Genomic DNA, 23,608 nt, shown 5'->3' on the forward strand with positions numbered 1-23,608 from the left:
TCATTGCCGGCCCACTACTGTGTACGGGTCTCCCCTCTCACTAAATACTACAAAAAGTATTGGGCAAATTTTTGTTCCCGAAAATCAAAGAGTTTACGCTGGATTTTGAAAACCTAAATCCACGCGCCTAAAGCTGCAGGTATCATCTAGTAAAATAATAAACCTATTGTATTTCCACGCCTAGACTATAATTACTTCTAAAATTAATCAAAATATAGCCCATGTCATCCGGACCATAATAAAAAATCAATTGACACCTCATGATCAAAATCGGCTTAGTAGTTTAGGTGCTACGGTGGAACACACATAAATACAAACCTACATACATACATAGATAGACTGCTAAAATCATTCCTTCCTTGTAGCTAAGCGGTAGTCGGGTAAAAACAATTAAATTGTGTTATTTTAAGTTTAAATATACCTTCTTCGTTTTGTTTAGTTACTTTGTTTTGGATTAAATACCTTTCTTAACGTCAAACTAAGTTATGGTCACACATACCTTAGTTACACGTACTCGTATGTCACGTTTCTCAACCTCAACCTTACGAGTACCACGGACACCACAGTGCGTAGAGACCGCAAATTTCACCCAGTACAGTCGGGATCGTAATTTGCGGCGATGAAGACTACGTGAGTTAGTTAGGAGGTCGGTAATATTTAACGAGGTCGAATGTACCCCAAATTGGTTACATAAAGGCAATATATTTGCTTTGATACCTCTACCTTTGTATAATGTCATATTGGATTATTCTTCTTTTAATTAATGTTATCAATTATGAAGATAACGTTTAATAAAGAATCTTGCTACATGATTTTACATAATACTGGCGAACTGCCCCGGTTTCGCACACGTAACTTATCACATGTTTTGTAGGGATCTCAAATTTTTTTAAATTCAAAAAATTCAAAAAAAGCCGACTCCAATAACCACAAACACTAAAAAGTAAAAATACTTTAATTTATTACCGAATATAAATTATGTACAAGACATGTTATAATAACATTTTTAGGGTTGCGTACCTCAAAAGGAAAAACGGAACCCTTGTAGGATCACTTTGTTGTCTGTCTGTCTGTCCGTTAGGTATCTACACTGTGTTTCGTGCATTCAAGTGCGGAAGTGTGGGGTGGTGATATGGCCATTCTGATGGCGTGTGAACGTGCCCCCATAGAAACACAGTGTGTTGACGAGGCTTAGTGCTTGTGTGACGAGACCAAAAGGAGTAAGTAGGACTACAGTACCTGTATATTTTGCTCTGGAGCCGTCAGCTTCTGCGTGCCGTTGAACCACTCGACGGTCGCAGCCGGCCTGGCGCCTGATACCGTGCACATCAGAGTAAGAAGCGTGTCCTGCGTTGCGTGCTCCCCCATTCCAAATATTGCAATCTTGTTGGGCGGCACTGAAAAGAGGAAAGAGTTAACAATATTATTTAGACAATAGATAGAGTAAGAGAGTGATAGGCTATAAGCCGACCGACAGCCGTTGGGGCAGACGTGTTCTGGAGTGGAGACCGCGTACCGGTAAGCGCAGTGTGGGATGACCTCCTGCCCGCTGGACCGATGACCTGAAGAAGGTGGCGGGGAGCGGGTGGATGAGGAAGGCGGAGGACCGTGTTTGGTGGCACGCTCTTGGAAAGACCCATGTCCAGCAGTGGACGCTTACAGGCTGATGGATTGGATTGGATTGGATGTAGCTACTCTAACAGAAAACAATTGTAAAAACCCTGGCATTCCTTTTTATGTAAAACTAGCGACCCGCACAGCTTCGCACGGGTAGTTTATTATAATTCGGTATTCCGTATAATATCGTGAGGATATAATTTTTTTTGGAAAAATAAAATACAGCCTATGAAAATAATGTAGCTTTGTACTGGTGAAAGAATTTTCAAAATCGGTTCAGTAGTTCCAGAGATTACTTCTACAAACGTGTTTTTGAAAATTCCACCATCCCGATTTTCAAAAATTACAATCAAGCGAAACCGGGGTCGTATCCGTTACCGTTACCGGGGTGTGTCCGTCAGTCTACAATAATACAAATTAAGTTATTGAGTAAGCAAATATATTCAAAATATAGCATTGTACGTAGAGTAGCTAAGTCATAAAGAACAAGTGTAAATTAAAAATTTATAACACCCCCGACAAGTGAAGGTTACTGTAACTAGAAAAGAGCTGATAACTTTCAAACGGCTGAACCGATTTTCTTTGATAATAGCTAAGAACATTCTCGATTAAGCCACCTTTCAAACAAAAAAAAACTAAATTAAAATCGGTTCATTAGTTTAGGAGCTACGATGCCACAGATACACAGATACACACGTCAAACTTGTAACACCCCTCTTTTTATGTCGGGGGTTAATAATATAGCAGTGTACGTAAAGTAGCTAACTCGTAAAGAAAATTTTCCTATTTTCCTTCAATAAAACTGTCCCTTACAAAATATGACATACGCCAATAAACCAAGTGTTATCGAAAAGGAATATTGTCGATAAAAATCCTAATTTGGCCGGTTTACTCGCAATATTTGTCTCATAAACTCCAATAAAGCCTATCCCAACGATTGCTTATTAAGCCAGTGTGGCCATGATGGAGAAATAATTTCATTATTATTGTATTTATTGTATCGACGGGAAGATGGTAAAATAATACGGTTAGGATAATAAATGCCATCTTTTTTGTCAAGAAATAACGGATGACTAGAGTTTCCTTGTTAGGGTTCCGTAGCCAAATGGCAAGAAACGAAACCCTTATGGATTCGTCATGGTTTCACTGTAAGCATGCTGAGATATTATTATTAAATAAATAAATAAATAAATAAATGTCTGTCTGTCTGTCCGTCCGTATGTCATAGCCACTTTTTTCCGAAACTATAAGAACTATACTGTTGAAACTTGGTAAGTAGCTGTATTCTGTGATAGACTACTGGCCCATGCTCAAAAAAATTATGGGTCATATTAACCACCAGGTGACGTATATAGGACGATATAAGAGCATAAAATAATACGATTCAGCACTATGCCGTCACTTGTAAGCTGTCCAACAGAGTGCTGGTGAGAATTCAAAAGTGCAGGTAGAGTGAGTACATTTTGGTCATATATTTTTATACGGCATTTTTACCATCGATAGATCTATAAATCGGATTAAGATTTTCACACAAAAACAGAAAAAAAAAAAAACAAAATTTTGGGGTTCCCCATACTTGGAGCTGAAGCTCAAAATATTTTTTTCATAAAACCCATACGTGTGGGGTATCTATGGATCGGACTTCAAAAATGATATTGAGGTTTCTAATATCAATTTTTTCTAAACTGAATAGTTTGCGCGAGAGACACTTCCAAAGTGGTAAAATGCGTGTTTGGCGGGGGGTTGCCACGATACTAAGTGTCTGTCCGAAGATAATATAAAAAATTAGACTTCATACTTTGACGTAAGATGTTTTACTCATTTACACCTTTATCTCCCAAAGCCACCATGATCCAAACTTCATAGTCACTGATCGTTCCTCCCTGTGTTGGGGACAAGTCAAGAAACTTTCAGCTTTTGTAAAATAACGAAGGTCTGGCACGCGCTGGCTCTCTCTCTATAACAAACAAACACCCTTTTTTTCACTATAGGCAAGCGCTTGACCACAATCACACCTGATGGAAAGTGATGATGTGGTCTAAGATCGGACGCGTTTATTTAAAAGATGCCTATTCACTCTTGTTTTAAAGATATCCGGATTGTAATTGGTAGGAAACACAGATCCCGGAAGAGTATTCCAAACCTTAGCTATGCGTATGAGGAATGATGGCGCAAAACGTTTTGTGCGTGTAGATGGAATGGTATGGATGGATCGCATTTATCGTAGGTACAGTATTTGGTTTGATTATGATGGAGATTTCAAATCAAACAATATAACTTGAGCAGTATAAACTCCTGTACGCAAAGTCAGAGGCAATCAGCCAGAATTTGACACGCCTAGGCTATTATTTACGTTAGGTCTACTTGAAACGCCTGCGGGTCTAATACTTATTAAATAAGCGGTGGTACAAGTTATGAGAGTTGTAAATACCTTACGAGCAAAGATGTCGCTCTGTACACAGTATTGGTATACCTTACCTTTTTTTAGGGTTCCGTACCTCAAAAGGAAAAACGGAACCCTTATAGGATCACTTTGTTGTCTGTCTGTCTGTCAAGAAACCTATAGGGTGCCGTTGATCTAGAATCATGTTTGGCAGGTAGGTAGTCTTATAGTACAAATACAGGAATAAATCTGAAAGCGCGAATTTGTGGTTATATTATGTAAAAAAAAAATTAAAATGTGTTTCAATTTTCAAAGTAAGATAACTATTCCAAGTGGGGTATCATATGAAAGCGCTTTACCTGTACATCTTAAAACAGATTGCTATTTATTTTTATGTATTATATAATAGTTTTTGATTTATCGGGCAAAATGTTGGAAAAAATACCCGAGTACGGAACCCTCAGTGCGCGAGTCTGACTCGCACTTGGCCGGTTTTTAAATTCCCTTTTATTCTTGCGCTTACAACTCGGACCACTCACAAATCCATCGAATGTGATGATTGGGCCATTACTTACAGGGTAAGGGGTTCTGACCTCCCATATATCTTACTACACGCGCGAAATTGACAATCAGTTCCTTGTTAATTAAAACTTAGCAAATTTTGATGATCCTTCAACACGATAGGTAATTTTATAATTGCCTCGTTTGTCTAGTGGCTAACTTATTCGATTACGGATCATAAAGTCCTGGGTTCAAGTGCCGAGTCGGGCCAAAGTCAAAGTCAAAAGTCAAAATCATTTATTCAAAGTAGGTACAATCGTACTCCTTTTGACGGTCGAAATTGTTTTTGTTCCAAAAAAGTTAATTAACTTTTATTTAAAAAAAAAAACGTTTTTTTTTTATTTATACCAGAAAGTTGTAACAATAAAGAGAAAAAGAAAAAAAAGTGGACAGTTTTTTTCAATCAATCAGTTTATTTATTGCAAATTTGGATTATATACAGTGGTCTTATTTAAAATTTAAAGTTGCCTTCAAACTACGGAAATATTTATTTATTATTTATTTATTTATTAGGACACCAGAAAATTATAATATTAATACATTCTTAAATCTATATACACACACACACATTATTAAATATATAACTTATTAATTAGGTGTCACAACTTGTGCCAAAAGAAATAAAAAATAATTATTATTAAACAATAAAAAAGTTTACAATATACATTTATGCCTTAAAATAAAGAAAATAAAAATACTAACTAGTTATTAATGAACAAATGGTGAAAATTGACTACAAGTAATGTGTAATAGTATGTAATATGAACCGATTTATGTCCTTAACAATTCTATTATTTGTTTCTTGAATTTTGGTAGTGTGTTGTGGAAGATGTCAACCCCTTTACTGATTGTGTTGTAGGTTTTAGTTAATCTGGATATGGTGGAAAATTGTTTGAGGTTAGTTCTGGCTATGGGTTGGTGTAAAAGACCGGTAGCGTGGCGGGGAATTCTGCGTGGGACTTTTAACTGGAAGGCTTGTAAAAGTGGTGGGCAATCAATTATACTTCTTAGAGTCTTATAAAGAAATGTCATGTCGAGGAGTTTTCTGCGAGTCACTAGGCTAGTCATTTTAAAATATTTCAGTTTGTCATTATAGTTAGGAAGTCGTTTGTGTAGTTTGCACGAATATGCTAGGTGTCTCAGAAGTCTTTTTTGAACGCGTTCCATCCTCAACTGGTGAGTATTATAGTTAGGTGACCAAACCACACTACAATATTCCAGAATGCTTCGGATATAAGTATTGTAAATTTTTATCTTTGTGCTTGGCTTGAATATCTTACTATTCCGAATTAAAAACCCCAACATTTTTGACGCTTTAGTGACAACATTCTCAATTTGCGGAATAAATGTTAGTTTGCTATCAAATATTATACCAAGATCTCTTAATTCAGATAATTCATTAAGGACTGTGCCGTTAATTTGATATTGAGATTGAATAATGTTTCGGTTTCGTGTAAATATTATAGAATTACATTTTTTAGCGTTTAAGGTCATGTTATTAATACTGCACCAATTTGTAACAGCATTTAAATCATCTTGGAGTAAAGTGCTATCTGTTAAGCTTCTAACAGTTTTAGCCAATTTAAGATCGTCTGCAAAAAGATAGGCACTACTATGGTTAATACAAGCTATGATGTCATTAATAAATAAATTAAATAACCAGGGCCCAAGATGTGATCCTTGGGGAACTCCAGAAGTTGCTGTGTAACTGTCAGAATTAAATCCTTTTACTACTACATATTGAGTTCTGTTTTGTAAATATGACCTAAACCAATCTAAGATGGAGCCGCTTATCCCATAGACAGCTAATTTCTTAAGAAGTACCGTGTGACATACTTTGTCAAATGCTTTTGCAAAATCCATGTAAACAGCATCAACTTGGTTACCAGCGTCTACAGCATTGACTAGTTCGTTATGGTAAGTGACTAAGTTTGTACTTGTGGATCTTGAGGTAATGAAGCCGTGTTGTTGATTGATGAAGATATGTTTTGTATGATATTTTAGAACAGGGTAAATCATAGCCTCAAATATTTTAGCAAAAACCGACAAAATAGAAATTGGTCTGTAATTACTTACATCTTCAATGTTGCCACTTTTATATATAGGTATTACTTTAGCGGTCTTCCAAGCTGTGGGAAATATTCCACTAGATAATGATTTGTTAACTATAAGGAATAACGGTAAACTCAAGGATGATGAGCACTTTGAAACGAAATATGGTGGAATTCCATCTGGCCCCGGACCTTTACTAATATCAAGCTTTTTCAAATGCTTAAGAACAGTATTCTGTGAGATATGAATATCAGATAAGATGTTTGTGTAATCAATGTCAGATGTATGGTAATCGTTAGATGTGGAATAAGAGAAGGTCGAAGAGAAAAATGACGCGAATAAATTACATATATCTGATCCATCAGATGCGTTTGTGCCATTTAAGGACATTATTTGAGGAAACTGAACAGTTTTTGAACGTTTGTTTTTCAGATAAGCCCAGAAATATTTTGGATTGTTGCTGATATTTATTTCAATTTTTTTTATATAGTTATGGTAGCAATTGGAAGTTAATGTTTTGCATCTTTTATTTAGTATTCGTAAGGATATTTCGTCTAGTGGATTTTTATAAATTCTATATCTGTGAAGGGTTTTATTTTTCTCTTTTATCATTTTAATTAAAGATCTGTTAAACCATGGAGGATATTTACCTTTATTTACTTTAGTTTTGGGTACATGTGTGCTAATAACATTATTTAATATGTCGTGGAAAACCGTAACTGAGTCATTTACAGTATCGCATTTATTTAGTTTACTAAACCAATTTATACTATCTAACTCCGCAGTGATAACATTATAATCTGCTTTGTAAAAGTTATGCCTTATAGCTTCATTATTAATTTTAAGGGATTTTTTTCCAGTGAAAGTTAATGATATATCTATAGGTATATGTAAGGGATCGGCACTGACGAATTCATTTGTGGCTGCTGTTACACTAGTATTTGTTATATTAGTTAAAACCAAGTCTAAAACTTTGTTTTTGTTATTAAATACATTATTATACTGATTGAGATTGTTAAGGGCAATAAAATCAATAAGTGTTTGACCAAAAGGAGAATTATTGTGAAGTGTAGGTGAGTAGTAATCTGCGTTGCTATTTGACCATCCAATGCTACTCATATTGAAATCACCTACTAGGCATATATTTTCCATACTATCGGAAACCCTGTTAAAGTTATCTAGAAAGTGCTCCAGGATATCGCGTTTATGAGGAGGGGGAAGATAAACAGCACAAAAAGTTACAGAGATTTTGTTAGAGATTTTAACTTTGATATAAAGATCTTCACATAGACTTTCAGTGGCAGTCAGTCGAGATGAGTTTAATTTATTTGAAACTGCAATAAGTACTCCTCCTCCTTCTTTATTTGGATGAAAACCTGTACTTTCACGATCCCTTCTGTAAACAGTAAATCGCTTATCAAAAAGTTCACTGTCGTTTATGTTATTATTTAACCAGGTTTCCGTTAGTATGACAATGTCATAATCAGAACTTGTTACACTACACAAAAAGTCGTGAGTTTTGGTCCTGAGACCTCTTACATTTTGATAATATATGTTTAAGCTGTTGAATTTTAAAACAGTAATCGCAAATTAATGGCATTATAATATAAAAGGAAAAATAATAGAATAAATGGCAAGTTACATAACTTATCTATTGAAGTTTGTTAAGAATGTCTAAATTTTTAACATAAACATAATCAGTGTTTTCAGCCTTGCGCATAAATACTCGTCCCTGTTTAACCCACACGAACTTATAACCTTTTTCTTTGGAAACTAGTCGAGCAGCCGCATGCAGTTTTTTATTGGTAGGGGACAGATGTTCTGCGACATAGATTGGTGCTTTGTTACCTCCCATTCCTATATGGCTAGTGTTGATCTTGTCATTCGGGTTAGCTTTATTAAATTTGATAGTGTTGGCCAGAAATGTATCTCGAAGTCTAGGTGACGCCAGTTTTACCACTATGGAACGTGGTCTATTATCATCTTTGTTTGTTTTCGCGACTCGTGTGCAATGGTGGATGTCGTTCTGTTTTAAGTCGCACGATATAACTTTTGATACCTGAGTTATTATCGAAATCAAATTCTCGTTTTTGTGTTCTGGTACACATTGAAATTCTAGGTTGCTGGACCTGTTATGTTGTTCCATGACATTTAGCCTCGTAGTTAAATCCTGAACGGTGTTAATCAAATTAATATTCTCTTTTTGAAGATCTTTTAGTGAATCTCGGCACGTGGTAATTTCAGTTTTGGTAGTTTCGTAATTGTTATTCAAAAAGATGACGCTGCTTTCTAAGGAAGTTATCTCATTCTTCATTGATTGTAGTTCAGCCCTAACCATTTGTTTCAGAGTTTGTTGAAGCTCTTCAACTAATGCAGACCTCATAAAATTAAATTCCTCTCTAAATATTGCTCTAACGTCGTCCTTAGTAAACGAGGTAGAGTTGCTTAGCTTACTCGTAGTTAGCTGTTCATCCGAGTTAGAAATCATTGTTTTCTTACGGTGGGTTATGTTGTCGATTTGAGAGGGTGAATCTTCACTGATGTTAAAATTCTTTTGAGAGTCGACTTTCCCAGTTTGTTCGTCAGAGCGTAGCGGAGTTTTTTTGGTGTCATTTTTGGGTTGTTTCGCTGGACAAGTTGAGCACCTCCAGTTATTTTTACTCTCGTGGCTAAGCTGATGAAAGCGTTTTTCGGTTATGTTAGCGCAATTAATTTCATAACGGAGTTTGCAGAGAGCACAGTTCAAATAGTTTTTATTAGTAATTTTGTTCCGACACCCAGCACAAACACCAAATAAATTAGACATCATGCAATTCAAATACCAATAAACTCATGCACATACCAGAAAAATTAAATTAAAATAAAAAAATAAAAAAACTTGCATACGTAGTATGAACTTAGTAAAAAGTTCAGTATAAAATAATTCTTCGCTCGTCTAATATTGTTCCAACAGCGGTCAAGCGATGTAATCGCTGAGTTGTTAGTTGAAGCGTGTGTTCATTGTCTATGTGTGCGTAGCGTCGATACTCGGGACCGGGAGCCCTGCCGGCCGTGCGGATTTGCGTAGGTCAGGAACACGAAAGTAATAAGTTCGTTAAAACACTTTTTGGTTAATTTTAGTAAGAAAGCGATTAAGAACAGTTAATTTACTATGCCACTCACATTTATACAGTATTGTAGTGCACAATTATCTTGATTCCACACTGATTTGATCACAAAAAACCACTAAACATATTTATTTTTGACAGAGTAAACTTTTTGTTTGTTTACGCGGCAATGGCGCGCGCGAGTATCAAAATAATATAATATAATATATAAATATCGCTCACCCTAAATGTCACTGTTCAAACTTAGCCAAAAATCTTCACGCAAGTATATACAATAACTGTACCAAGTTTCAACTTAATCGGATGACTGAAAGGTTGCCAACCCGCAGTTTATCAACGTGGTGGACTATGATCTAAGCCCTTCTCATTCTGAGAGCTAACCCGGTGCGGAATAACGCGGGAGACGTGGGGGTGCACGGGGCGTCCCTCGCCTCGTACCGCGATTGCCATCTCGACCTGTCGCGTTCTATAGGTGCATGCATTAAGGCATCACTCAATTCTTCACAGGCGGGTAATTTTCTGGCGCACGCGATAAATTGCCAACCGTATTGCTAATAAGTGGCAGGATAGCGACTAGTGATGTGCTAATTCTCGTACGCTTTTATCGATAAACTACAATGTCTTCTTAGAAAGAGGAAATAATATCAGGTCTAAAGTTTGATCTACGAAACCAAATTTTAGCACGATAGCAAAAAACCGAAAGACTGTACCGTAAAACTGTAGAACCGTAAAAATGAATGTATTCGTTGACGCCCGCGACTTCGTCTGCGTGGATTTAGGTTTTTCAAAATCCCGTGGGAACTCTTTGATTTTCCGTGATAAAAAGAAACCTATGTAGAGTAACCTATGTAGATAAGAAGAATCCAGGGTATAATTTATGTCCATTCCGAATTTCAACGTTGAGTAAAAACGCTTCGTACTAGTAGATTGGATTTGGACGTCGACGGTATCGATAAAATGTACCACAATGTAGGACGCCACTAGTTAAACAAGGGTCGGAAATTTTCCCACCTTGCAATATCGACAAGGGTCGATCGGCGCCAAACGGGACTTACACCCTTAGCGATGTGGTGATAAATGAATTGGGCGTTACAAGTGACTTCCCTATTTTGGAACTAGTATTACCTTTTGTGGACTGCTTAGAATTTAACATTATGTGTGCAAAATCACACTAATATTATAAAGGCGATAGTTTGTATGTGTGTGTGTGTGTGTGTGTGTGTGTGTGTGTGTGTGTGTGTATGTTTGTTACTCCTTCACGCAAAAACTACTGGACGGATTAGGCTGAAAAGAATGGAGATAGATTATACCCTGGATTAGCACATAGGCTACTTTTAATACCGGAAAATCAAAGAGTTCCCACGGGAATTTTAAAAAACCTACATCCACGCGAACGAAGTCGCGGGTATCAGCTAGTTACTACTACAGACATTGATATTAGTTTCTAGAATATGTCTGCAAAATTTCATGTACTTTGGTTGCTTAATATTCAAATGAAATTGGAACTTCGATTGTATGAAACGAGTGACGGAGAGAGCCCTCTTCATAACTTCTTGGTAGGATCTAGAAACGTACAATCGATGCACGATTACGTGTCAATAAAATCTCTACATACTTAATATAAAATAAAGTCGCTTTCCGCTGTCTGTATGTATGTACACTTAGATCTTTTGAACAACGCCACGAATTTTTAAGCGGTTTTCATCATAGATAGAGTGATTCAAGGGGAAGGTTTACATGCATAGTTTAATATTGTTTTGTTGTTAATTTGTTGAAATATGAAGACAGTAATAATTATTGTTCAAGGTGTCAATGTCGGGAGAAATCAAGCCGTCTGAGTGCTATAAGAGACCAACGCTCTTACTGCCATAGTTTTTTTGATATCTTTACACCATAGACTACACTAATTTTACATAGAGGTTGTAAGTTTAATTGGTGGGGGTAATCTCTGGAACTACTAAACCAATTTTGGATTTTTTTTTCACCAGTAGAAAGCTACATTATTTCTAAGTAACATAGGCTTTATGTTATTTAAAAAAAATAGAGATCCCTGTGAAAATTGTAATAAGCTAAGCGTGCCAAGCTGGGGTGATAGAGAATCGTAAAAGCTTTTTAGGTCTAGAAATATCCAAAAGGGCATTAGCTAAAACAGAGTTTAGTTATCAGCCCGCGCCGGTATAATTACGCCCATTAATTACCGCTATCAAGGAATGCTTCTAATGAAAATTTATTCCTTCGCGGAATTAAACTGGAAAAACGTAAAACGTCACCCGGGTCCCGACTTGGCGACGAATTGAGGGCAAAGTTTTAAAGGGATTAAAAAAATGGGGACTTGGGATAGAACTAGTTGACCCACCCCGGTTTCAGTTGGATAGATTTTTAGGGTTCCATAGCAAAATATTAAAAATTTAACCCTTATGGTTTTTTTTTAATTCATTATAAGTAGGTAAGTCACGATCGATTTCAGTGACCATATTAAAACGAGACAGCGTTATACCGCTGGCATACATCTGTCTCGTTTTAACTCAAAATTAAGTCTAAGCAGAGTTAAAGTGCGGTCTATAGATTTCAACTTTAATCCATGACAGTTAATACATACCTTCAACATTGAGCTTGACATGCCTCAGGACAGGCCGGTCCAAGGCAGCTGATGACACGTTGCACATCAGCTCGCCTCCCAACTCCGACCGGGTTATCGTCAACGGCAGCACGTGCTTCACTTGGTTCTGTTCGGTGATGGTTTGTGCTGCAACAAAATAAGATAAAGCTAAGAAACTTAGTCAAATCATTTATTCAAAGTAGGTACAGTCAAAGACCGTAAGTTGTTTAGCACTTTAATGATCATTATTCGCGTGGCACGGTTATGCACACGCGTTAGGTGTGCATAACGCTATTTCGGATTCAAATTTCATTCAAATCGGTTAAGCGGATGGGTCTTTAGGAATCCCGTGGGAACTCTTTGACTTCCCGGGATAAAAATTATCCTATGTCCGTCCCCGGGATATAAGCTAACCCTGTACCTTTCTTCAGAATCGGTTAAACTGTTGGGTCGTGAAAAGACATACATACAGACAGACAGACATGCTTTCGCATTTATAATATTAGTATGGATAAGTAAGAATAAGCGTAAGTGCGACAGGTTTTTGATACAAGTTTCGCGGAATTGCTACTCGAATTCTGAGCCCGACCGTCGGTAGCATTGTACACTTTCATTGTCTACTACTTTATGCCCGCGACTTCGTTTAACTTAACCCCCAATTAATAGCTACTAATTTGATATAGATCTAACAAAATCAATAAACCAGATAGTTTGGCAATACCGCTAAATCATCCAATACCTATTTATTAAGTCAAGTCAACAGACGCTTACGCGGTTGCCTAAATTTCTAACAATCCCCTAACAACAATGCTGACGTCAAACTCGAGGAATAAGGGGTTAGATAACGATTTGTAAATATAACTTGAGCCTTTTGGCTATCATAGTTGAGAAGTTGTAGGGTTGGCAACTTCTCACTAAAGAATAGAAACGAAATTATTTTTAACTAGCTGATGCCCGCGACTTCATCCGCGTGGTTTAAGGTTTTTATAAATCCCGTGGGATCTATTAAATTTCCGGGATAAAAAGTTGCCTATGTCAATTTCCTGGACGCAAGCTACCTCTGTAGCAAATTTCGTAGAAATCGGCCAAACTGTTGAGCCGTGCAAAGATAGCAGACAGACAGACAGACATACACACTTTCGCATTTATAATATCAGTATGAAAGAATGGATTATGTTTGGATCTATAGAAAACACGAATTCTGGCAGTTTCTACTTAAAAAAAAAAGTTAAGTACCACTTGTAAACTGTTAAATCATCAGCATCGTCATGATCAACCCATTGCTGACCCTCTACAGAACACTCCTTTCACTATGAGGAGTGATGGAGTGTGGATTGGCAGACGTTATATATACCTTTGAGAACTCTGAGGCATGCAGATTTCCTCACGATGTTTCCCATCACCGCTACACCAAGAGATATATTTAATTGCTTAAGGGCAGATTTTTCAATCGTCAAATAAACTTTATCTGAGGAATATACTCGTATTTGACATTTTCACAGATTTCCAATAGAGAAATGTCAAAACCCCAAATTTATTCCTCAGATAAAAGTTATTTGACGATTGGAAAATCAGCCCTAAAACGCATATTAAAAATTTACCCTCCGATTGTAGGCCGACGTCTTAACCAAGCGGTGATAGCCTACTATCACCGCTATTTTTTTTTAATTTATTTAATTTTTTTAAATTTGAATATTCCTTTTTTAAAACAATAAGCCCGTTGTGGCAGCCCTAAGTTAAGACGATGAGTTAACATAAATTCACGCGTTCAGTTGGATGCAACATCGTTTGTTCTACTCGTTAACGTAACGTAGGGAAGTTAGTTAAAATTAACTCTCAAAACTCGTACACTTTTCACGTGACAAGCCAGTGGTAAATTATTTGACGATTCAAAAGCACTTGTAAAAAAATTATTTGAATAAAAAAACTTTTCTATTCTATTCTATAATTGAACAATTAAAAGAGCAACCGCCGAGTTTCTTGCTGGTTCTTCTCGGTAGGAACGGCATTCCGAACCAGTGGTAAATTATTATTTGACGATTCAAAAGCACTTGTTAAAAATTTATTTGAATAAAAATCTATTCTATTCTATAACTGAACAATTGAAAAGAGCAACCGCCGAGTTTCCTATTGGTTCTTCTCGGTAGGAACGGCATTCCGAACCAGTGGCAGTATTTTGACGATTCAAAATCACTTGTTTATTTGAATAAAAATCTATTCTATTTTATTCTATTTAGGGCTGTTTAACTTTATACTCCAAAAAACCAGAGTCGCTAACAAAATAGGTACCTAACTTCAGTGATATTGTACATTTATTTACAAATTAGACCGTAATAAGTCAAACGGAAATGGGAACCGTATACAGGGTGCGGTAACGACAAAATAAACTGAATACATCCAACATCGGTCGCATTAAATATCGCTTCGGAGCACCCCAATTAATGTGAGAGTGAATTTCTACATTTTGAAATGTTTATTACTTATTAGTTGGAAATTATTTGCGGGTATATTAATTACGTTTGTTATTAGCGTTTATAATTAACTAGGTTATGCCCACGACTTTATTCGCGTTGTCTACACACGCTTTCAAACCACCAGTTTACCACCAGTTTGCAGTCAAGGGCTAACTGGTATCTGAATCAAAACAAGTATAAATTAAAAATTTATAACACCCCCGACAAGTGAAGGTTACACTAACTAGAAAAGAGCTGATAACTTTCAAACGACTGAACCGATTTTCTTGGATTATAGCTAAGAACACTCTTGATCAAGCCACCTTTCAAACAAAAAGCTAAATTAAAATCGGTCCATTAGTTTAGGAACTACGATGCCACAGCAGATACACAGATAAACACGGAAAACTTATAACACCCCTCTTTTTGGGTCGGGGGTTAAAAATTTAAAAATCCCTCTATATTTTCGTTGTTATATACGTAAATACCACTTGTTTTAACGGTGAAAAACATCGTCAGGAAACCTGCATGCCTGAGAGTTCTCCATGTAATGTTCTTAAAGCTGTGTGAAGTCTACCAATCCGCACTTGGCTAGTGTGGTGGACGACCAAACCCTTGTCATTCTGAGAGTGGACCCGTGCTCGGTAGTGACCCGGCAATGGTTTGATGATGATGATGATGATCATTGATAGATTGGAAGGAAACTGCACACAAAAACATGAAATAACCAAGTCAAAAAAAAAACTAAAAACAATTATTGTGTGCAAAGGCGGCCTTAAAAACAATTGTATGCATAGGCAGCGTTATTGCTCAGAGTAATGTCCACCAGGCAAGTTTTGGTAAAAGGAGAAACTAAGTGTGTTGGATAGTAAAACGTTGAGTTATTGAGGAACTATTGGACATTTTCATCCTCAAAGGTGCTTATAATTTTGAAAATCCCTTGAAACTTTCAATCGAAACCCAAAACAATTCAGGGGTCCTCCGGCAAATTGATTTACCAACTACTTCTGGACTTTATTGTTAAATCGGAGAAATCCATTACACTCTGCACAGTCAGAAATGTCCTTTCATTTAAACATTTATTTATTTATGCGATATGAATATTTTTAGAGTTCCGTACCTCAAAAGGAAAAACGGAACCCTTATAGGGTCACTTTGTAGTAGGTCTGTCTGTCTGTTAAAATGTGTTCCAAATTAAGATTATAATATTTCAAAATAAGATAACTATACCGAGTGGGGTATCATATGAAAGGGCTTTACCTGTACACCCTAAAAAAGATTTTTATTTATTTTTATGTAAGTATAATAGTTTTTGATTTATAGTGGAAAATGTTGGAAAAAATACCCGAGTACAGAACCCTCAGTGCGCGAGTCTGACTCGCACTTGGCCGGTTTTTATTATTTACTAGATAATACCCGCAACTTCATCCGCGTGGATTTAGTTTTTTAAAAAACCACTGGGAACTCTTTGATTTTCCGGGATAAAAAGTTGCCTATGTCGGTTTCCGGGATGCAATCTACCTCTGTACCTTTCATGTAAATCGATTAAACGGATGGGCCTTTAAGAATCCCGTGCCAATTTCATCAAAATCGGTTAAACCGTTGGACCGTGAAAAGCTAGCAGACAGACAGACAGACAGACAAACAGACAGACTTTCGCATTTATAATATTAGTATGGATGGATATGGATTGATTAAATTGTTAATCCCATTTCTATTTGAGCAAGACGTACGTCTCGACGGAGTTACTTCATTAACAAGCTGTTACACGCGTCGTTACTCCTGTTTTCTGTTTTCCTTCGCCAAACTTTCTGTAAGGGATTTTCTAAATCAATTATGGCGGTTCTTCGTTCAGTCATTGGGCCTGTTGCCTCAATTTTATTCCCTTGGCTTCCTTTTGTTTAATTGTTATGTCAAATTGTTATTTGGTCCGCCTATAGAGAGAGAGCCAGCACGTGCCAGACCTTCGTTATTTTATAAAAAAACTAGAGGATCTCCGCGACTTCGTCCACATGTAGGTTTTTAAAGATCCCGTGGGAAATCTTTGATTTTCCGGGATAAAATTTTGGCTATGTCAATTACAGGGACGCAAGCTACCTCAGTACCCAATTTCATACAAATCGGTCAAGCGGATGAGTCTAGGAATCCCGCGGGAACTGTTTGTTTTCCGGGATAAAAAGTAGCCTATGTCCTTCCCCGGAATGTATCCTAAGTCTGTACAAAATTGCATTAAAATCGGTTCGACGGTTGAGCCGTGAAAGCGTAGCAGACAGATAGACAGACAGACACACTTTCGCATTTATAATATTAGTATGGATGTTTTCTCTGCGTATTGTCCCCAGCACTTACAATAACGATCAGCGACTATGAAGTTTGGATCATGGTGGTTTTGGGAGATAACAGGTAGGTAATTAAGGTGTATAAAATCTTATAAGTATAAAGTCATTTTTTTTAATATTTTCTTCGTAATAGTATTAAAAATCACATAAATGTTGAAAAATCACGTCATGCATTGCCAGACACTTGGTATGGCTTTGGATGTCATGAACGATTTATCTCATATACTTTTCATATGATGAAATAACTTAAAAGCGAACTATGTATGTAACTTATTCGGTCCATGAGCAAACTAGATCTGTTCAGTAGACTATTACATGTTGAAATGATGATGGTAGAAAAACTAACATCCCTTTGCAAGTTTATTTCTCCACTTAAATTTCGTAAAAGGTTCTTGTGTTCCAGCTTCCATCTGACGCCGCGTCGAGATGATGTATGGAGTTTGGTGCACGGGAAATTAGTGCGACGTTTCATTATATTCCTTTCGTGAAAACGGAGCGATGAGACCTTTGTAAGACATAAAGTGCTATTTCTATTTGGTTTTTCAGCGTTTTTTTGTAAATTAAGTGCTATTTTTAACCCCCGACCCAAAAAGTGGGGTGTTATAAGTTTGACGTGTGTATCTGTGTATCTGTCTGTGGCATCGTAGCTCCAGTTTTTTTAGTTTGAAAGGTGGCTTGATCGAGAGTGTTCTTAGCTATAATCCAAGAAAATCGGTTCAGCCGTTTGAAAGTTATCAGCTCTTTTCTAGTTACTGAAACCTTCACTTGTCAGAATCGGTTACACTGTTGGGTCGTGAAAACTTAGCAGACAGACAGACAGACAGACACACTTTCGAATTTATAATATTAGTATGGATATAAGAAGATTATATCTTTTTTTACAAAGGAACTCCGCAAAACATAAAATTGCTGAAACCACGAGAAAACTACTATGTAGTTCATGAAACAAATTCCATCAATAAATATTATTCCTTCTCCCTGAGCGTGCTCGCTCCTTACAGTAGGTACGTAGAATTCGTCGTCAGAATAAGCTTGGAAATTCCATTTTCTATTTTTTGAACAAGGCATCAAGTGTTATTGGAGCGAGAGACTCGAGGTAAGGTTTCCGATTGGACGGCTTCATGCAAATATGCTGTATTTATCCTATCAAGGAACGAAGGACGTGTGATCTAGTTAACAGGGCTCTCTCCGTCATTTACTCCATACAATGGTAGTTCCAATTTCATTTGAATATTAAGCAACCAAAGTCCATGAAATTTTGCAGGCATATTCTAAAAACTAATATCTGTGCCTTTAGATGTGTTTTAGATTTTTCTAAAAATATGTAGTTTTAAAATTACAGGGGCTCAAAGATTTGTATGTGAATTTTTAAGACCGCGTAACTTTGAAACCGAATATTTTAACAGAAATCTGGAAAACCACAGGCATAGATATTAGTTTCTAGAATATGTCTACAAAATTTCATGGACCTTGGTTGGTTAATATTCAAATGAAACTGGAACTACGTTTGTATGGAGCGAGTGATGGAGAGACCCCTCTTAAGACAACATACCATTCGATTATCAATCGATTCGGAAGACGTCTTTCTGGATAGGAAAAGTGCTCAGGTAACTTATTAATTTTTATGCCATTTTAATCATTAACTAGTATTATTTGGATCCTACAACATGTTTTGTACACTTATTTTATCATTGTACTGTACCGATCTTACTTTCGTAAGCGCTTTTATAAGTCTAAATCGATGAATAAATAAATACAAATATACAAAAAATTTATATTGTTGATATAATTTTTATTAAATGAAAATAGCGAGCATAACTATTGCCCAGACTCTAGAAGACTTAAACACAATGCTCAATATCTTAAGCAGAGTTTCTCAATAAGTGGGCCTAAGTTCGAACGATGCGTGTTGCTGGTGATTACATACGAATCAGAGAAAGCTTAAAGTTAATCAGTGAGATGGAGAGAGCTATGCTTGGAGTTTTTTTGCGTGATCAAATCAGAAATGAGAAGATAGATAGATAGATAGATAGAAATACTTTATTGCACACAAAAAACACATGTAAAGGATAACAACACAGTAAGAAGCAAACACAATTGTGTGCAAAGGCGGCCTTATTGCTTGGAGCAATCTCTACCAGGCAACCTTTGCTGAAAGGAGAAGTTCTAGGAAGGAGGTTGGATAGTACCAAGTCGCAAGGAATTTTTTTAAAAAAAGATTTATATATATACTAATAAACATAAAAAGTAATTATATATATATATATATATATATATATATATATATATATATATAATATATAAATATATATGTATATGCTATATATGACAATATAGTTACTTGCATATGATATAAAAGGGATACATATAATAGAAAAAATAAATTAATAATATAATAAATAAAAACAATATTTAAACTATTATGGCATAGATAAGTAAAATTCTTTCGTTACGGAGAAGATCCGTAGGAGAACCAGAGTAACCGACATAGTTAAATGGTTTGCGAAGCTAAAGTGGGAATGGGCAGGGCGTTGGGATCCCAACGTCTATCGATTTTTCGCCCAACGTGGGGTTGACAGACGACATCAAACGAGTTGCAGGGGGTCTCTCGGCGCTGGATGGCATCGCAAGACCGTGGCGTGTGGAAGTCCCTACAAAAGACCTATGTCCAGCAGTGGACGTTTATCCGTTGATGATCTAAATAAAAGGAAAAGGTGATTGACTGATTTGATCTATCTACACACACTTTAAACTGCGTTTAGGCTGAAATCATGCAGATAGAAGACATAGACATCCGCTAAGAAAATATTTTTAAAAATTCAACCCCAAATAGAGTCAATAGTGAATAGGCATCTTCTAGGCAAGCGCGGTCTCTCTAGATTGCATAGTCTCTTGCCAGCAAGTCTGATTGCAGCCAAGTGTATAATATAATGAAAAAGTGTAAATTAAAAATTTATAACACCCCCGACAATTGAAGGTTACAGTAACTAGAAAAGAGTTACTTTCAAACGGCTGAACCGATTTTCTTGGATTATAGCTAAGAACACTCGATCAAGCCACCTTTCAAACAAAAAAAAAACTAAATTAAAATAGGTTCATTAGTTTAGGAGCTACGGTACTACAAACAGATAGATACACAGATACACATGTCAAACTTATAACACCCCTCTTTTTGGGTCGGGGGTAATAAAAAAGGGGTTGAAAGTGTAGTCTACGCGAATAATGATGATAACAATAATATTTGTGGTTGTGTGACGCTCTATTGCATAAAGCTGTCCATCCAAAAAGAAAAGCCGAGGTAACGCAACTCCATTGGAACCAAATTCCCCCTGAAGTGGAAAGTTGGTGTGCATTATGGCGAGAAATCTAAGTTTTCACACTCCAAACGGGTTTAAATTCAATAATTCAAGGACCCTTGAAACGCTCTTAAAAAGTTACAACTTTGTTTCCCCGATTTGAAAATTTTGAAGAGAAATTTCGCTGTAACAATTTGAATCTACTTTGTCGCGCACAAATGGATTCGTGATTTTCCTAACAAAGGAATAGAATATAGGTAGATATTTCCGATGAGAAGGGGAGGTGATAGTTTAGTGGTTAAAATATCCGCCTCCTATGCGAGAGATCGGAGTTCAATTCCGAGCACGCAATTTTAACTTTCCGGAGTAATTATTATGTGCATTTTAGACTGACTCATCAATGCTCAGCCCAAACTTGGATCTAGAAAGCTGAAATTATAAGGTCAGGTGTTTCAAATTTTTTACGGGAGTGAAGTAATAGCTGTGGTAATAGGCTTTAATAGCCCAATACTTATGAACACAATAATTGTGTTCATACTTAGAATTAGAACTTATTTTTTGGGTTCCGCACCTCAAAAGGAAAAACGGAACCCTTATAGGATCATTTTGTTGTCTGTGTGTGTGTGTGTCTGTCTGTGTGTCTATCCGTATATCGTGTCTGTCAAGAAAACATATAGGGTACTTCCCGTTGACCTAGAATCATAAAATTTGGCAGGTAGGTAGGTCTTATAGCACAAGTAAAGGAAAAATCTGAAAACCGTGAATTTGTGGTTACATCACAAAATAAAAAATAAAATGTGTTCATTAACAAATAATTAGTACTTTCAGTTTTCAAAGTAAGATAACTATAGGTACCATATGAAAGGGCTTTACCTGAAAAGATTTTCATTAATTTTAATGCATAATAGTTTTTGATTTATCATGCAAAACGTCGGAAAAAATACCCGAGTATGGAACCCTCAGTGCGTGGGTCCGACTCGCGCTTGGCCGGTTTTTTCGAATGAACCTCCATTCTCCATCTACTCTTTTTCATTAGTCCGTGTTAATAGTGCAACGGCAGTAGTAGCGAACTGACGCCAGTACAACAATAACCGTGAGTCGACAGACAAGTTCGCGTCGAGTTTGCGTCAACACGGCTAAAATCTACATGAACTTCTATTTAGGGGGTGGCACAAGTGACAAAAGTTGGCACCCTGCCGGCAAAGCTGTGCCGCCAAGCGGTTTAGCGTTCTGGTACGATGCCGTGTAGAAACCAAAGGAGTTTAATGAAAACTGTCATGCTCCTTCCAAGTTAGCCCGCTTCCATCTTAGACTGCATCATCACTTACAACCAGCTGAGATTGCAGTCAAGGGCTAACTTGTATCTGAATAAATAAATAAAAAAGTTAGTAGAAATAGTCATCTGTCAGAGCCTCTGATTCACCTAAATAATGCCACCATCATGATAAATCTGGCCCACTATTAAGGATGGGGTTTTTCTCATAATGAATGAGGTTTATGCCACAGCCCACCACACTGGCCCAGAGTGAATTGGCAGATTTTTCACACTTTTGAGAATACTATGGAGATTCTTACATTACGGTACGACGGTATGGAACCCTTCCAACCCCATACTACCACCATCCCACCGCTGCCGCCATATAGTGATTCAAACGAGCACTTGATGGTAACTGACATTTTATAACTAACTTTCTAACATACCCAATCAGTTTTAACATAATATCACAACAGTAGGTAAGCCAGGCTCACATTTGTCCAGTTTTAAAGTATTTATGAGATGTATGATGTTGTATTTTTCAAAAAGGGAAGGCGTAAAACATCCTTTCGACTTTTTAGAGCGCTCTATCAAAAAAAATGCAGTTTTGGGGATATATTACAACTTACTCGTACATGGGAGGTAAAAGGGATACCTCGCTCGCTATCGCTTATGATTTGGACCGGTCCCCTAATCTGCAACTATCCGTTACCTATTACAAGTTGGGTCGTCCCCGCAAGTCGAGTCGTCTCCATCTTCCATTGGGAGTGCAATTTGGACAAAGCCCGTGGCGTGCAACTCAATTACATACTTCGAGTTCTAGACGATCACTACATCCATGTTGTTTAATACATATGAGTAAAATAAACAGACTTACGAGAACATAGACCCTATAACTTAGCCGCTGTATGTCTGTCTATCTGTCTATCAGCGAGTTTCTGCTTTACATTATCTCGTACGACGGTACGGAACCCTTCCAACCATGCTACCATCCCACCGCTGCCACCACATATTTATTCAGCGAGCACTTGATGGAAACTGACACTTTCAATATGAAATTTCGGTATATCATGTACCATATACTGTAATTTAACCAAGAAATACTGAAGACTGAAATTCATAAAGTAGTTTGTAATCCGTGTCTAAAACACAATTATGTACGGAACCTTAAAAAAGCGAGGCCCGACTCGCACTTGACCAGATTTTTAGACTTATTTTTGAACCAACAACCCACCTCTCCTTCCACTTTACACTCCGCCTTTATGCTACCAAGTTATTAAGGCCTTTAGTACCTAAGGAAACACACAACAAAACTAAATCCAAGTTGGCGTCAAGGGAAATCAGTGTCCACGTTTAATTAAAATTAATTAAATTCCGTAATTGAATCGCCGCGTGCTACTTTTGTCAGTTCAGTTTGTTGCAGCGGCGCTGATTGTCTAAGAGCCGGTGGACGCTCTTTTGTTATTGTTTGAACTATCACTTAATCCAATAAATTTTTTTCAAAAAAAAAAAACACTGATTACAATAATGGCCCCATTGTATTAAAATATGCTATACCTGGTTAAAAACTTACTGTTTATTAAGCTATTGCACTGATAGCGAACAATATACTCTTACCCATTGAGAAGTTCTGTTCTCTATCTTTAAAGATATTCATAAGATCTTTACCAAACTAAATGAGGCCACCTCGGAAGTATGACCTATCAAACCAAATAAAATTATTTGGCGGAGTAACCGCGTAATAAACATACAAAAAATCCTTGGTGGGGCCAAGTATACGCTTTTATAACATGATTCTGAAAGAGTTTTTAGATTTGCTATTGCATATATTTAAACACTATGTTATACAACATTTGTTCAGTCACAGTTATTATACAAATGATAAGGAATGAAGCTGAGTTTAAGTAGTTAAAAGAACCTCCACCCTACTCCGGAGGTATGTGTGA

General features: G+C 36.8%; 1 protein-coding gene across 11 annotated transcripts in view; it reads right to left on the bottom strand.

Annotated features, from left to right (window-relative positions):
* Positions 1–23,608, bottom strand: part of LOC123878122 (hemicentin-1) — a 507,061-nt gene that overhangs the window by 60,045 nt on the left and 423,408 nt on the right. For all 11 annotated transcript variants that reach the window (XR_006798755.1, XR_006798757.1, XR_006798756.1 and 8 more), the window contains exons 6-7: positions 12,320–12,466; positions 1,240–1,397 (exon numbers count right to left, since the gene is read on the bottom strand). Coding sequence is in view for 8 of the 11 variants with exons in the window: in XM_045925206.1 (XP_045781162.1) it covers positions 1,240–1,397; positions 12,320–12,466 (305 nt within the window). In the remaining 3 variants the exon portion in view is untranslated. The remainder of the gene's footprint in view (positions 1–1,239; positions 1,398–12,319; positions 12,467–23,608) is intronic.

The sequence above is a fragment of the Maniola jurtina genome, chromosome 25 (genome assembly GCF_905333055.1).
Source record: "Maniola jurtina chromosome 25, ilManJurt1.1, whole genome shotgun sequence".
NCBI classification, from domain to species: domain Eukaryota; kingdom Metazoa; phylum Arthropoda; class Insecta; order Lepidoptera; family Nymphalidae; genus Maniola; species Maniola jurtina.